Source organism: Colletes gigas, unplaced genomic scaffold (genome assembly GCF_013123115.1).
Source record: "Colletes gigas isolate AHSC1104 unplaced genomic scaffold, ASM1312311v1 Colletes_gigas_Sc00009, whole genome shotgun sequence".
In the NCBI taxonomy this organism is placed as follows: domain Eukaryota; kingdom Metazoa; phylum Arthropoda; class Insecta; order Hymenoptera; family Colletidae; genus Colletes; species Colletes gigas.
In genome coordinates this window covers 2,922,340-2,940,247 of record NW_025106638.1, presented here as the reverse complement: position 1 = coordinate 2,940,247, position 17,908 = coordinate 2,922,340, and the positions used below count along the sequence as shown (strand labels likewise).

The window sequence follows — 17,908 nt, the reverse complement described above, 5'->3', positions numbered from 1 at the left end:
TCCAGTGAACTTTGGTCGTCGATTCGTTTCGATCGAATTCCGTTCAGGCCCCTATTAATTGCCTCGCAAACTGAGCTACGTAATTGTTTATCGGTTAGCGAACGTCGAAGCGTGGGAGGGAGAGTCCCGTCGATTTCTAGCCGCAATTACGGTCGCGTTTTATCCCGCGAGTTTTGCAAGTTCGCGCCCCGAAAAATTTTGGCGATACATCGCCCGACGCGTGATTCGGGTTCCGTTCGACCGACGGATTCTCCTTGCGGGACGAAATCAACGAAACGGAATGACGTTCCAGGAATTCGAAGCTCGAGGGAGAGGGGAGGGGGGATAACAATGGAAAAAAGCGGAGGCAACGTCTACCGTGCGAACGAGCAGTGTCGCAACTATGGCCTAGATTCCGCCCCATTCGCGATTTCGACGATAGAACCCGTCGATTAAAATCGCTAATTTGCTTTTGTTTCCCCCCATTCCGTCTCCGGGCACAAGCTTTCACCGTGAATCTTCTTCTGTGTTACGAAAGTCTCACGAGAATTCTAGAGATAACGTAAAAATACAAGTGGAATGCACTTGCTACTTGTCGACAAATGATTACAAGTGATCATCAATGGGCTGCAGTTAACGATTGTTTGGTCTATAGAAAAACTATTTCGTTTGGTTCTGGACTGCTGACCCCAACCTCAGTCTCATTATTCACCATCGATGACCACAAACTAACCATTGCTGACCACCGTTGACCACAACATAGCTATTGTTGCTCGTCGGCGACGATAAGAGGGCCATTGTTTGCCATCGATGGTCACAAGCTAGCCATTGTTGTCCACGAATGACCATAAAATAACCATTATTGACCATCGATGACCACAACATAGCTATTGTTGCTCGTCAGCGACCGTAAGGGGGCCATTGTTTGCCATCGATGGTCACAACCTAGCCATTGTTGACCACGAATAACCATTTAAATAGCCATTGTTGACCATCGATGACCACAAACTAACCATTGGTCACCACCTTTGACCACAACATAGCTACTGTTGCTCGTCGACGACCATAAGGGGGCTATTGTTTCCCATCGACGGCCACAAGCTAGCCATTGTTGACCACGAATGTTCCATAAAATAACCATTATTGACCACCGATAACCAAAAACTAACTATTGCTGACCACCGTTAACCACAACATAGCTATTGTTGCTCGTCGACGACCATAAGGGGACCATTCTTTGCCATCGTTAGCCACAAGTAGCCATTGTTGACCACGAATGACCATAAAATAACCATTGTTGACCATCGAATTAACAATGTGCTCTAAAGCCATTACCAAGTCGAAGATTAGAGCCTTCTTACAAGGATCCCCTTAAAATTTCATGGTATAGAAAATGAACATGTATCTCGATCAAAATTATGAAACAGAAAAATCAAAGTACTCATATCTTTATTTAGCAATGGGGGAAAAAGGTGTCGTTGATTTTTTACGGTCGTTAGAGAATCGGTAATGGTTATGTGATAATAAATTCTACGATCTAGGAGGATGGGGAAGAACGTATCTAAGTTCGGTTAGAATGTTCCGACTCCGCAGCGAAACATGTGGTCTCGCGTTATCCTCCCCGAAACCGGACACGTTATCCTATTGGATAATTCAGGCCGTTTCTCCCTAATTGCCACATTTAATTCTTCCAAGCGCAACATAGATCCTAATTTATGCTCTCTGTATGCAGGAAGTGCTTGCTACTAAAAATTCTCTTCTACTCTACTGAAAGCACGATCTCCTCGCGAATGTATACCAAGACTAATAATAATAAATAATAGTAATAATTCGATCGAAGGAAAGAAAGTAAGTAGAGAAATATGTAGTTCGAAAATAGAATCAATGGGGAAAATTAAGAGACAAAAGAGTAAATTGGTCTCTTATAAGTGAATCAGCGATCACGATTTTGTCACTCGAAGGCAGGCAGTCCGTTAGCCAACGCTGAAATTGGATTTAAAATTTCCGTTTCAGAATCCGCGAATCCGATTTTGCTAAATAAATGTGATAAATACGCTCGTTATTATGAACGTGGACGAAGCACACAGGTGTGCAAATGGTATTCGCTGTCGGGAAATTGAAACGCAACGATTTCTAAGAAATAATTTCAACGGAACGGGAGTTTTAATTAAGTGCTTTTCCGTCCACGTCTTCAGAAATAAGTAATTGTTTCGCTACGCTGTACAAGATAATTAACTGGAAATTTGAGGAGTTTCGGTTGAAGGGAATCCTTTAACCACTCGGGCAGAAACAAAAGGACGTTAAAAGGATTGGTATCTACGGGTACAGACGGAACATTGTATATACAAGCATACCGGGTGATCCATTCGATCAAGTAACTATTTAACAATATTTCACGGACCACGGTTGGACATGTTTATTAAAACATAGTTCGGATCATGAAGAAGCAGACACTGAAAGTATAAGAAAAATAAACGTTAATTTAATAGTAAATTCTTAAAATCTTTACGATGATCAGATAGTCTAATTGAGTAATCACTTTCGCCAAGTAATTACGATAACGATCCGTCCTTCTGAGTTTGTTTCCGTTTTTATAATCTAATTGGTGTCGCGGGCGCGAAGTGGGGTGGGGCGCCTTTTGTGATTGGGTGAGAGCCTCGCGCCCCAGCGGTCCTTGCGCTTAACTTAAATTCCTTTGTTGGGCGCTAATGGGATTAGGTTAACGCCTATTCCGACCCCCTGAGTTTATAATTTAAAAGGGGATTCCGATTTGCAGGCTTCGAAAAGATCCACATTTTTCATTGTATTTCGTAAAATCATCTACCAAACAAATATCTTTAAAAATAATTTCCGACACGCGTGAAACCATTTATGGGAATATTCCAAAATTTACTGTCTCAAATATTGTTTACAATTTATTTATTCGTAACTACCTGTTCCAAAAATCTATTTGACCCCCAACTTCGAAGCTATCGCTTTGGACCTGATATTTCATCGGTCTCCGTACAATGAAGAAATCACGTAGCGTGACCAAATAGGAAACAGGTGTTCCAGTGACCACAGAAAGGCAACTAATGATACTTGGATATCCTCAAGTCTCTAACAACCTGTTGTGAGCCAATTCTTTATTCAAGGTCCGCTCTACACCAACGAACACGGTCGCGAACGTAACGTCGTCAACAAACGACGCTGTCAATTACTGTTTACGGCGTCGAACGCGAAGTTGTTGAAATTTAGAAGTTTGGACGATCACTATAAAACATGTCGCTATCCAACACCCGAGGGAATCGTTGAAAAGATCGTTCCCACAGTCGCTTAAAGTATAAAACACGCGCCTTTGAAATACGTTCAACATTTTCGTGCCAGAATTATATTAAATTTTCGAGATGTTTCTCTCGTTGGTAGAGTATCGCGTTGACATTTAGATAATTATGGTGAGAAACGTATGAAATCGGTCGCTAAAAGCACAGAAAATAATCTGCAATTTGCTTTGAAAATGAAGACAAGAGTGGAATGTCGAAATGTAAAATCCAGAATGTGTTTTTTTTTAGAGGGACCAAGTAACGAAACGCAAAGTAGCGTAGTTTTGAACAAGAGTTTATTCCGTTTTGTGTGAAGAATTTTCGAGCAGTCTCGAGAGCACGAACCACTTGGCGAATAGCACAGAGGAATCTGAATTCATGGTGATTAATGAAAGAGAAATCTCTGGTTCGAGGATGTTCGCACTCGGCAAGCGTTTGCGTTATGTGGAAAATCTTCGTTTAAAACGTTTGGCTCTCCAACTTTGTGTACACATACTTCACCGCTGGATTCATGATCGATGCTCGATTCTAGGAGCTTCGTATCCGTTTAAAAAATTAAGTAAAAGCTGTTAACGTAAACACGGAAATTTAAGGGGAACGGAAGCGATACTGAAATTAATAGAAAAGGATACGTAAATTATAAATGGTCAGTGATTTCATAATATTCACGGTGTAAATAAAAGCTTTCGCGTCACTAATACTCAGTGTTACTGCATAAAATGTTAATATGATTAAATTATGCGCGACCGGTAATTCCATCCTTGATTGCTTAACTTAATACGTGTCACAATTATAATTAGATATCGGGGGATAAATATTATAATAATAATAAAGCAATGTTAGATGGAACTGAATACGCATTAACAAGTTAAACATATCTGAATTTACAAATAATTATATTATTATTAACCAACGTCTATTTTAATCTTTCATATTTGGCATTTGTTAATTATTGTTGCATAAATATAATACCGTGATTAAATAAATATAATTATATGTATGTTTTATTATTTTGTACGATGTAGGTAAAATATTGGATATCGATTTGTCGAAGCTCATCTTTGCAATTGCAATGAATTGAGATAAAAGTTTAATTTATAATATATCGTATTGGAAGATATAAATTTTTGTAGAAAGTTGTACCGAATTGGGGAGAGACGCCCATGTTTGTTACACTGTACCATAGTGCGTTCTAGATACCAAAATAAATGTTCATTTAGAACAAACACCTCTTTAAAGATACTCTAAATCAGGCTGCCTCGAACAGTGTAGTACATGTAGCTCATATTGTGGTAGATACACATACACTACTGCCATCTGATCATTTATTATGTTTGTTTGATAACAAAATTTTATTACTATTTTTAAAGAATTAAATAATATATTTTACAGTTTTTACAATAGTGTAAAAATATTAAGTACAACGACTAATTGAATGAAAGCTGTTTATCGAACGTAAATAAATTGATGTAATTAGATAGAGTTTTGGTACACAATGGGTAGCGCGGGATAAACCAAGTTAGGTTGACAGCATTTAATTACTTTATCAGCTCAGACGTCTCTGTTTTCCGATCGGTAATGTCCTATTACGACTGATTAGTTAGGTTAGGACGCATCGTTGGCGGTTGCACCTATTTCTGTCGATATTTTGTTTCGCTAATAGAATAAATAAATTGCCACTGCATAATTGTTAAACTTTGCATCGCAAAACGAATCTTCCAATTTGTGTTGAATTCTCACTTCTAACGTTTAGTTATCGAGAAAAGTGGATTTGAAAATCATCTACGTTTCCATTTACACGACAATGGTACGATTCGTCGAATGTTATGCAATGCCTATCAGGTTTGCGTAAAATGATTACAGCAGGGATATTGAAAGTCTTCGACAATTAGAGTATAGTATTAATTTCGTGTTCGGCGCATTAGCGAGTGTGTATACACCCGTAATTAGATGAACGCGGCTTTACATATACCAAAGACACGGTTTGATAAATAGGCTCGTATATTTTTGATCACAACTATCAATATTTACGATGTAACGTTTAAAAAATTGATATTTCGCAAGATATATCTCAAGCTTTTGCAACGATATTTTAAGAAGGTTACCGCCGCCATATTGTAAACATTGCCCATCTGCGAGAAACAGGCTAACAAGTGTTTATATTCCCTAGTTTACAGTCTATTGGCTCTATCTTCGCATGCATTGTCGCTATTGGCGGAGATGACCCACCGATCTTCGTCACCGACCAATGGCAACACCGCACGTTACGACATGGTAACCAGCGAATTGTAAACTCAAGAGTTTCGACGTATCAGAGTTTTTACGTTTCATTGATATTTAAATACCGTGATCCAAGTTTTATGCAATTACTACCAGCAAGGAAAGAAGTGCATGCTATTTGCGCGAAAGGGACGGTAAAAGTAGACCGAGGTACCATAAATCGACGAAATCTGTTTGTAAGTGTCATTCTAACCAAACATTTAAAAATTACTGGGAATATTCCTGCCCGTTAATAGCATTCTTACTGTGTATTTTAAAAACTCACGAGGCACGGGGCAACGAGGATCTCTTAATGAAGCGTTCCCTCTCCAAAAAAGAAATAATCGTCGGAGCGTAAAATTCTTCGGTGGGAGCGGCGGAAGGAGTTGGCGGGTTGGCGATTAGGAATTCGGTGGCGGCAAGGCGCGCCACGCGGTCGAGCAGAGGTTGAAGTTGCAGGGGAAAAAGCTTAATTCGTAGCGCAGGACTTCCCACCACCTTTCCGCGTTGATGCAGAGACTGTGACGGTTCCCTCGTATCTACACCCACCCCGGACGGGACGAGCTGCCGGTGGCAAGCAGTCGGCTTCCTTCGTTGGGACATGCGCAGCGACCCGCGGAACGACAGGTGCGCGCCGTTCGCCACGAATCGCTTAGTTTCGGGTAAGCGTACGAATCGGTCGTATCGCGTTCGCGTCGTCTCGTCTTCCCGGCACGTCGTTGCTCGTTCCCTCTTTCTCTCTCTTTCTTTCTCTCTCGCTGTCTCTATCTCTAACGCTCGTCGGTCGGTTGCGGTTTTTTTTCGGCCAGACGCATTCGACGCTAGAATCGAAGTCGGTCCGCGACAACGTATCTCGACGTACCTAACCAAAAACCGACGCACGACGGATACACGGGATCGTTCCACCGATCCCCCACATAGGAGAGATCCCTTCGTGTTCGCGGTTGTCGACGCCCCTAGGTGCCCGACTTTCTCGGTTTCTCCTTGGAATCCGTCTCTGTTCCTTCTTTGTACCGCGACACCGCGCGACCGGCACGCTGGCCCGCCGTTCTATCGAGCGTGCACGTGCTCCGCGCTTTACTTGTGTTACGCTGACACGCTTTTAGCGGGGCCCCCCCCTCAACGGATCCTGACCGCTACGAGAGGCGCATCCTTCCGGACCCGACGCATCCGTTTCTCCCGAGGTAGCCAGCGGCAGCTTTCAGCGCCAGGAATCAGATGTCCGACAGACCGATCGCCGACCCCAGCGAGAGAAGCACGGATTCAGCGGTCACCACGGCGACCATCGGACCGGTGTGATTCTTGGCGAACTCTGTTTTTCGGTGTGATTGCCGCGTGTGACCGCCAGGAGAGATAGATCACGGTGGAGTGGTGAGACATATGTGGTGCGCGTAGTATCGAATCGCGTTACGGTTTGTTTTCGAGTTCGCCGAATTGTCGAGGATGGCCGGCAGACGGGATTTACGCAGCAGGACTAAGGGGAAGGACACGATCGCCACGATCCTCCTGCTGCTAGTCGCTCCGTTCCAGGTTCTTCAAGGCGTTAAAGGTTAGTGTTTTGTTTTTTTAATTTTATTCCGGGAAGTTTTTGTCGGGAAGTGTTGCGACAAGGGGGTCAGGGGGAAGACACGGATTCAGCGTCGCACGCGAGAAACGTGACTCGCGGTTCGGCCGTGGAAACGGGTCGTGCGTGAATTCAAAAGAATTACGTACCCGCTGGATGTTACGAACACTTGGGAAAATTTAGAGGTTGTCGGGGAGGAGGCGGTAAGAAACGCGGAAAACGCTCGCCGCGAGAAGGGGCCAGGAATGCGAGGACGCGTGTGCACCGATGGTCCGCGATACGCGAAGAAATTTACAACTGGAAAACGAGTGAACACGAGTGGAAAGTTCTCGAGTGTTCTCAGCCCGGCTTGCACGATGTAAACGGAGAAACAAAAAATACGCTCTCGAGTCGCCCGCGGAAGGCAACAAACGCCAGTCCTGTCGCGTGTTCCGTGAATATGTTTCACGATATTTGCGGAACTTGCTACTCCAGCCCCCGGAAGCGTGCAACAACTTGGACTCGTCAGTGATAAACAAGCGCCCAATTGTGTCGCACGGCGGATTTAATACCAGCAAAACAATTAGATCAATTATTTGGAAAGTTGTGCCCAAGACAGTGACAAATCGTTTACGTATTCTATTATTTACCGTTGCGTTTTACAGGCTTTCGGTCGCGGGAAATTTTATCGTTTTATGACGCGATTACGGAACTCTCCAAGTTTCATCTTCGATGGTAGAATATAATCATAAATATGCTTCGAGTCTCTTCCAACGTTCGATCGTGTTTCTGGATCCTCCTTTCCGTTACATGGTTTAATTATTCTCAATATTCGTTTGAATTTCGAAACACAGAAAAGTTACGAAGTGATCGATTTTGTATAAAAGATTTTTTTTTTTATCGGAATGGATTGGATGCATTGCCACGTTGAGATTTCAGATCGCTTCTGTTTGACTAGCACAAAACGAATACGCGTGCTTTTATTTCCGTAAACTGACCTAAAATTTTATCGCAATTTTTTGCTCTGCGTTGCCATTCATTTTTCGGGAGGATTTATCTACGCGGCGAGCGAACGTAATCGTTAACGTCATTTTCTATCAAGAAAGGAAGATTATTTTCGCGATGTAAGAATGAAGTATGATTTTTAGTGCACGTAACCGAATTCGAGAGATAATTTGCTATTAGTATCGAAGTATTAATCCGGTGTAAGCGTAGAAATATTTGATTCTGCGAGTGGTACCTTGGAAACGGAGAAACGTTTCGAATCCCTTTTCGCGTAATCCCGGATCTGCGACTTGGACTCATCGGTAAAGCTTCGTTTAACACATCCTGCTTTAGCCGCGATTAGTTGTTCGATGGTGTTCTATTCGTGGAGCTACAGAGCAAATGCTTCAAATCGATGAGAATAATATCTTGATATACAGGGTGTTCGGCCACCTCTGGGAAAGACTTTAATGGGAGATTGCAGAGACCAAAATCAGACGAAAATCAAGTATATCAATTTCTTGACTGAGACTTCATTAATAAGTTATTAAAAAATTAATTTAAAGAATTTCAAATCATTCTGAAAAAATTATTTTTGTTTGCGGGGCTTAATTACAAACATTTTTGGTGAATACACATACCCCTGAATTCCTACCCACTTTCGAGAAACAAATTCGAGCAGGTAGTGAAATTTTTAGACGAAATTAAAAAATTTCAAATCATACTAAATAAATTATATTTAGTTATAGGGGTTAATTACAAGCATTTTTGGCGAATAGACATACTCCCGAATTCCTACCAATTTTCTTGGAAAAAATTCGAGAAGGTATGAAATTTCTCGACAAAATTAAAAAATTTCAAATCTTTCTGGAAAAATTATCTTCGGTTGTGGGGATCAATTACAATCGTTTTTGTTGAATAGACATACTCCGGAAATCCTACCCATTTTCTAGAACAAAATTCGAGAAGGTATGAAATTTTTCGGCAAAATTAAAAAATTTCAAATCTTTCTGGAAAAATTATCTTCGGTTGCAGGGATCAATTACAACCATTTTTGTTGAATAGATATACTCCCGAAATCCTACCCATTTTCTAGAAAAAAATTCGAGAAGGTATGAAATTTCTCGACAAAATTAAAAAATTTCAAATCTTTCTGGAAAAATTATCTTCGGTTGCAGGGATCAATTACAACCGTTTTTGTTGAATAGATATACTCCCGAAATCCTACCCATTTTCTAGAAAAAAATTCGAGAAGGTATGAAATTTCTCGACAAAATTAAAAAATTTCAAATCTTTCTGGAAAAATTATTTCCGGTTGCTGGGCTCAATTACAATCGTTTTTGTTGAATAGACATACCCCCAAAATCCTGCGCATTTTCGAGAAAAAAAATTCAGTACGGGTAAAACTTTAAACATTAATAACTTTTTAACGAAGCCTCTATCGAGAAATTTATATTCTTGATTTTCGTCTTATTTTGGCCTCTAGAATTTCCCATTAAAATTGTTCCCACGGGTAGCCGAATACCCTGTATATTCTATATTGTATTATTATAGATCGTTCCATAAATTCGTTAATGACAAAGTCTATAACTTTTTAAACAATTACAAACATTCGGGGAGAAGGTGACGCGGAAGCTCGCGATACGAGTTTCTGTTCGGTTTACCGAACGGAGCCTCTTTGATCTTATGGAAGCTTGCATTCCTGTGCTTCCACGCAATACAAACGAACGTTCCCCTCGTGCATTTAGTATCTAACGATGAAAAGTGAAATTTCTACAATTTTATATTTATGGATAAATAGGAATAGGAATTAATATGTAACGTGTAGTTTTTGTAATATTTTTTCACATAATTGTAAATTGTTTATTACCACCCGAAGACGACTGAAATATAAATGCTTGCAAGATCTATCTTCCGTTTAAAAATAAAAGCACGCAAAATGGTTGGTAAGTTTGATAAGAAGCGTCGAGGTTCCTCGATCGTTTCCTCGTTATCCTAATTTTCGCAACCCAGTTCCGTGAGCACGAGTCGCAATTGTAGCAACAATTCGTCCAGCAGCTCGACGCTACAAATTAATATTTGCATACAGCGGGCGGAAGTAAGCATACGCGCGTGAAATCGAAACGAGGGGAAAAATAAGGTTTCCGTGTTGGGAGTTCTGAGAGGCTGTCGCAAAAAGTTTCCAACAAGGTGTCCCGGGAAGTATCGCGCAATTCAAAACTTCAATTTATTCACTCACAACCGCGGCAAAAACTAATTTCAACTATCATCATCTGTGGCGGACGTGCTTAATGCGTGACTCATTTTCTTTAAATTTCGTACGGTCCGTTCCAGGTTTGTGGTAAATTTTTTGAGGTCCTCATGGATATTAGTAAAGTTTCATAATATTTCTGATCTGGGCTCGAATGTCCACGAGACAGTATATAGTACATAATGCAAAAATGAAACTTTTTTTATTTTTCATTTTTTTTTAATGCAACTTTTACGAATATATTTGTGAGAGGTTTCTGATTAAAACAAGACCAAACACCATATACTTCGTTTTTAACCTATTTCTAATATAGTACAAAATCTAGTTAAATACGTTGATTATATCGTGATTGGTCTTATTTCAAGCAGAAATACCTCACAAATGTATTGGCAAAGATATCGAACAAATAAGTTTCACATTGTGTTATTCTTATTCTGCGCAAAGTCGAACGTAGCCGGCTCCAGTCTTTCTGGGAACCGAATGTTTTTGTAACTCGGTGACCGTCAATAAAATTTCCCCGCTTGGATTCGATTTCTTTGAATTCTTTCTTTCGTTTATTATCGCGGAAATATTTATATTCTTTTCAACAGCGATGACGGTCGATCGCGATACGAAGGCGTAAAGGCTAGTACAGCCGAACAATGGCTATAAATTATTCTTGACCGCGGTAAAATAATTGTACATCTGCGGGTCGCGACACGGAAGTGAAGTGCAAATTGGTCCTCGAGCAAAAACGAGTTTGACGTGTCTGATCTATGGTCTTCAGCTATCGTTCCGAAAGCAATTGTATTCCTCTGCAATAGCATGCTGGTCCTTTGAACGTAACAAATTTCATTCATCCACGTTTGACGTCGTCGTCATTATTGTATCAGCTTTTGTTCGAAAGAGGCGACGTTGCGACGGAGCCAGTCCCCGAACAGTATATTGAATTTATAATTAGAGTGTTATAATTTTGTTTCCCGATAATGGCGCAGGAACAAGCGAAATTTCGATCGTTGTACAACTAATATCTAAACATCGCACAACGAGCTTTCCAATAACGTATTAATACACGAAATGTTGTTATAACGAGCATGAATATACTAATATCAATAAGCATTCGAATTCGAGCACCTACTAAACAGTACAATAGCGGGGAATAGACAATCCCATTAATGGGAATATTTAGACGCGAGTTGAACGTATTTTCTCACGCGGAAAGGGAGTTTCAGTTTTTGCGTCTCGTCTTCGAAACTGCGGAATTGTTGCAAAAAGATGCGAAATAAACTTTGTCTCAATGTTTTTTCGATGAAAAAGATGTCGGTAGAATTCTTTATGACGAGTAGAACCGGAGGTACGGTGTTTCGAAATTTGAAAGAAAAAGTGCTTCATTTTTACGTTGCCTCGACCAGCGCCATTTTGCACTATTCGATCTTTGAAACGCGACATCTCTGGTTCTATTTCTCTCAAAGAGTTCTACGAGAGCTGTTTTTTTTTTCATTGAAACAGAATAAATACAATTAGACGATGGAATTCTAATTTAATAATTACATCGAATAACGTATTTGTAAGTATGGTTTATTTCGATAGGCAGGTTTAGTATTTTCTGTAACATCCCAGTCGTGCTCGTACGTACGAAAGATACTCTTGGCGTTTATTATCCAGTCGTAGAGCCACGCAGGAAATTCTGGGATATCTTGTATCGCACTTGGCGAGAAGTTAATGAACTTTGCAGAATTCACCTTCTTCACGACGCAGCGGATAAATCGCTATGTACGCTTCCGCGGAGGCGTTCGAACTGCTGCGAATAAAATTTCCCCTCTGTTTCTGTATCCAGTGCCTTCCTCGAGACGATTCTGCCCCCGAGAAATAACTCCATTCTCACCGATTGCTGTTCAAACTGGTAGCTTTATCGGCAGCAACGTTTCAATTCTTCGATTCGAATCGGTTTTCGAGAATAATATTCCCGGGAATATCACGATTTGAAAACTCGACAAAGACTTGGGTTTGAAATTTCAGGGTCTTCCCTGACCCTAGTGAAATTTTTTTTCCTAATAAAAACGAATAATGGTTTATTTTGTGAAGTTCATTTTCCAATAAAAAGTCTACGTTGGGCTTTAGCAATTCATAGTAAATTATTCTTCTAAGATCCCACTCTTTTGCACGGTTTTTAATTTGTCTTTTAACTTTGTTTCCCGGGTCGTGCAAAATTGATAAAAAGAGTAACCAGCGGGCTAGACTTTGCATATCACTGTTGACTCTTGACGCTCAGTTTGACAAGGTGTCTCGAAGTATAACGTAAACGTTAAGAAGGTGCTTTTTAAAATGTAAATCGAAAATGTGAAGTGAAATTCCACGAGACTTCGTTTTAAAGAGAATCAATTCTAAATCATAATTTACAATATCACAAAGAATATTCTGTAATGGTAATCAGAGACTTTAAAGCATTCATTGGTTCATAGATATGGAAATACGGTCTACAGAATAATTTATTATTTACAAGAAGGTATTAAAGCTGGTGGTCTCCGCTGGTCAGTACTTTCAGTAGTCCGTAAATTACGTAAATAAACGGAATTGGGCAGTAGATTGCATTCATCAACGCGACCCTGTAACATTATCCAATTTTCGTATAAATACAAGAGAGAAATACGTAGAGTTATAAACTTTTAAATTTGTTAATGAAACACGCGCTTGTTCCGCACATTTCCCAAACTCGATTATCTCGAAAACTAAAGCTCGTACAAAAACGTTTCGTTCTACATTTTCCTAGTCAGCAACTGTTTTCCACCACTCTTAGTGGGGGATGGTCTATTATTTTTAATTCCATTTCGTGTAATTATTAAAATAATCGTCATTATTTTAATTTTGAGTTGCACGCGTGAGAAAACGAGACTAATTTTTCTTACTGGGGAGACCAAGAATATTCCGAAACTGTTAAGATTTTTATTTAATTCTAAATGTAATTATACACCTTTAATTTCAATTGTTTCATCTTAATCCCCACACATTTTTTAAGGCATTCGCGTCTGGTGACTTTGCTAGTCTAACGTTTCGACGCCATTTTCTTTCCTCCATATCCTCTTATAGGATCTTAACTTTTGCTTTGAAAGTACGCTTCAACTGTTGTTAATACTGTTTGGTACATTCAAATTCTCCGCGAATAGAAGTACAGTTCCGAATTCTCGCGTGTGGTTCTTGCACTGGCCACTGAAGACGTGTGAGTCGCGGCCGCGCATGCGCGAACGCGGTACAGTTGTCCATCTGCATAGGCCATTTTCTATTGTTTGTGGACACATCGAGGCGTCACTATTTATACGTACTTTTTGATCGTCTATAAGTGAACCAATCACGCGTCTGTTAAACCGCGTTCGGTCATTGAAAGGCACGTAGTTTGGAACAGCCTGTAGAACTATCTACGCGAAACATAGAGTGCAGTGTGGTCCATATGGACGAATGGTGTCGAACCTGTTCTCAGAAGAACGGATATTACTTAGCGTCGAAGAATTCTCGGTTGGCACGATCTCGAAGTAAGTTTTCATTTTATCGATGCGTAGTTTTATCTACGAAAATTCCGGCACGCAGAGTTTTGTGGTGCGATTCGGGACAAACGACTCTTCGAGAACTGTTAGCAGTCATTTCTGCATGATCTGGAGCAGAAGTGCGCGAGTTCTTCTTTAGTTTTCGAACAATGGTTCTCCTCTTCCCGACGATTCAGCTGCTTTGCTCGGCTTTCATAGATGGTATACTCAATAGCACTTTGGACATTTTATTCCTTTTTATAATATAACGAACAGCAGACGGCGGAGTTTCACGGTCTTGGTATATCCACCCTTTTGCGCTACTAGCTGAATTACTCGATGTTGTCCGGGATAGAAAATACTGTTAGAAAGCGAGCATTATTTTAGTGCTTCGCGGGGATATCTCTCCTTTTCTTTCTGGAAAATAAATAAGTCGAGCTTCTGCTGCTACTTTTCTGTGATATCCAAGTATAGAATTGTTAGCCATAACTTACAAACTTTAAAGAGGCTTTTTTTTGTGTTTTACGTTCTACCTGAATTCTATCAGGATGAAGTTAAAAAAAAGAAGTTCCCTGAGGACGCAAGAAACTATATTTTTTATAGAATATTGTAACTAGATTTGTGAACATTTATGTTGAAAGTTATAGTTGAATCGTCGTGAATCGTCGAAAGTTTCAGTTTCCAATTATCTCGCTCGATGATATTATCGGTGAAGAAAATTCTAATACAATCATAGTCGGGAGCATTCGCTTTAGAGGAGACGTTCCGATCGCGCCACGCTCAGCTGACTGCGCGCAACCCTAGGCGACAATTCTGGGGCGCCATTGAGCGTGGGAGTAGCGTAACCCGTCTTTATTTCCATCGAGTGTTTTCTGCTCTACGGTTAATGTAATAAGAATTCACTGACGTATAATTTTTACCCCGTGTTAACGAACACATTTTGATGTAAATAGTAGAACAATTACTGTTGCTTGCGTCAATCTTTCTGGTCGCCATTTTTCTATTTTTTTTGTAATATAAAAAAAAAAAAAATAAGAACCCTGGTTCTTTTTTCTTAGGTATGAAAAATCCAGTACATTTGGAGAGCATCGATATTTTTGTAAATATTTTGATACTATATTAAATTCTCGAATTAAGTGTTCTCCGTATTCGAGGTTATTCGAAGGTCAAGTTAATAACAGTGCGATTTCGCTGGAAGGAAAATGGAAGAGAATTGATTGTTAGATGTTAAATGACTGCTTGTACGTTTAAATTGTGCCAGGTTAAACCGTTTTATCGATTCTCTAACGTGAAAGGCAGATTTAAAAATTGAGGAACGAACAGTGGGTGAGTTAAAACGCCAACTGGGACGTGAAGGATTCGATGGAACGGAAACGCATTCGAAAAAGGAAAAGTATTACGAAAGCTGGGCTCGTTTAATCTCGATGCGAACACGTTTTATGGTAATGACGGGATTAACGATAATGCAAACGATCGCTATCCGGAGTGAACGAAAACGAGAGAAATTTGTAAATGATCTTTCTTTTCAAGCGTAATAGGATGCCGGTCGAAAAACTAATAATTTCGAGGAACACGCCGCAGAATCGAACGGGCTCTATTCAGCCGTTATTGGTAATCGATAGTGGCAATTACATAATACGAGCACCGTGTCGCGAGGTTAGGCGTAAATATTAACGTGGATATAAATATTGAAGATTTTTCTTTATAATCCCAAGCCTGGATCGAATTAGTTCTACGTATCGGTGGCTTGTTTGTGCTCTTGTTATTCCAAACAAGAGTTTCGAAAGCGCCAATCGCGTTATCAGTATGCAAGGTGTTTACCTACAGGTGGCCAATAATTTAGGAGGTGATTCTACAGGCCAATATAAGACGAAAATCAACAGCGGCGGGATTGCGTTCCACCCCGAGTTATTAACCCGCTAACGATACACAATAAAGATTCAATTTAATTTTTCGCCGTCAGAGAAAATAGAAACGAAGCTCGTTCGACGTTCTCGCGCGAATGGACCCCGCACAGGTCTTATGGAAAATGGACCCCGGTTAAATTAGATGAGCTTTTGATATGTTCATTATGTCTTGACGAAAAGTTCCAATAGGCCCAAACTCGTAAATTGAACAGTTTCCGAGATACCGGGGGATCAAAAGTCAATAATAGTGCGCCTTATTCTAGACTACGTTAAGGGGCCATTCTACCTTGTAGGCACGAAAAATACATCTTTGTGATTTTTTTTGCGGGCTATTAAAGAGCGATTAATTCCGGGGTTTGTAGATACATTTATTATATATTTAGCTATATTTACGAATTTTTGCAACGCATAATATCTATTAATTACGCTGTTTTTGTTAATCAACAAACAACAGTTTTTACGAACGGCACCCGACTGCGTATGTGATATCTTGCGAACAAGTTATCCGAAATCCAAAAACCAACGATATTCTTAATGTAGATGAGTGTGGTTATAGCATGAACTAGGATCTTTTCAAAAAAACAAAAAATGGCAAAATGACAGCTATTTTACGAAAAAATACTGAGTATTTTCATACATTCGGTTGCTTTTTTGTTCTTAAAAGAAAAAGTATTGCATATATCGCAATTATTCTAGTTCATGCTATAGGGAGACCAGTTCTAAAGATACAGCACACGTACGAATAGGATTTTCAAACTCGATTTTCTCGAAAACTAAGCTTTAAATGAAAAAATTTTATTCCATATTTTGTTCTTATTTTTTCATAAGGAACCACCTCGTGTCCGCTTGTACATGTTATTCGGCCGCACCCTGTATATGTATACAATCCTCGACCGACTTCCCAATATCCACTCCCAATATACAATCCTCGACCTTTTCCAATATATAAATTTCAGTTCATTTTCGGGAATGTGAGAAATAAGAACTTGATTTTTGGTATAATTCCCAAAATTGTAAATAAACTTTTAGTCTTCTAAGGCTGTTATCTACCAACGAAGTACCCATCTGTAATTCATAGTCATCATCTTTTTGCAGGAGAGGATCAGGGAGTCTAGGGGTAATTTTTAAGGGCCCACAGTACTACTATTGAGGGGGGTTATTACTTTTTAAGGGGTGAAATAAATGGACAGTGTACAACAGTGCTTCTTACACCCAAATATGCTCAAACGTGGTAGTCTAGAATGAGGAGTACTATTATTGACTTTTGATCCCTTGTATCTCGGAAACTGTTCAATTTACGAGCTTGGGGCCCATTGGAACTTTTCATCCAGACATAACGAACTACATCATATCAAAAGTTTAGCTAATTTAACCGGTGGCCATTTTACATTTTCCGTGTGGTGTCCTTTAATTGTGGGGAGAATGTTTAGAGATAACGTTGGCACGTCTTGGCGTACCTTCTGTTAGGTTTTAACGATAGTCCGAAGGCATTTGATTCCATTGTTCTTGCGCTCTATTGCATTGTATAATTCAACAATGTATTATGGCGTGGAGTTATACGAGTCATGCATTCATCATTTCAATAATCCCCCATAGACAATCCTGTGCAATACAGCTGGGAATGTCTGACTGGATCAATTCCAAACATTTTCAATTATGTGCTTTGTATAGAAACAATGTCCGTCAAAGGGTGGAACGTTTAAATTCAGTCGTTATCATTTAGCCATTTTGTAATTGAGTAACAATTTTAAGAATACTATTATAATTAAAAAAAAAGAACAAAACTATTTTCCTATATAAATTCTAACAGTGTAGTAATATCTCATGAAATTTGTTTAAGTTACAGTAATAATCGAGGTTTTTAAATTCTAAGAATTGGCTCGTGAGACGTTAAATTCGTTTCTGTCTAATTGAGTCCCCTCAACTTGGCTACTCCGTTGCTCGACTAGACGTATTTCATCGCGAGACTTTCTATGATATCGTTCCTAGAAGCAACAATACGCTTAAAATAGGCGTCTTCTAGCGGCGACTGGAGCAGCGCGAATTCTAACGACAAAAATAAACGTTCTGCATCTTGGTTGCCCAGACGAAACACGCGAATTCGACGAACCAACGATTTCCCCGAACGTAATGGAATAAAAACTTCCTTTCAACCATTTTACATATTTTTTACGAACACTTCGAAC

General features: G+C 39.8%; 1 protein-coding gene across 3 annotated transcripts in view; it reads left to right on the top strand.

Moving 5' to 3' along the window:
• Positions 1-6,224: 6,224 nt before the first annotated feature.
• Positions 6,225-17,908, top strand: part of LOC122397473 — a 484,513-nt gene continuing 472,829 nt past the window's right edge. For all 3 annotated transcript variants that reach the window (XR_006259108.1, XR_006259107.1, XM_043396627.1), the window contains exon 1: positions 6,225-7,089. Coding sequence is in view for 1 of the 3 variants with exons in the window: in XM_043396627.1 (XP_043252562.1) it covers positions 6,984-7,089 (106 nt within the window). In the remaining 2 variants the exon portion in view is untranslated. The remainder of the gene's footprint in view (positions 7,090-17,908) is intronic.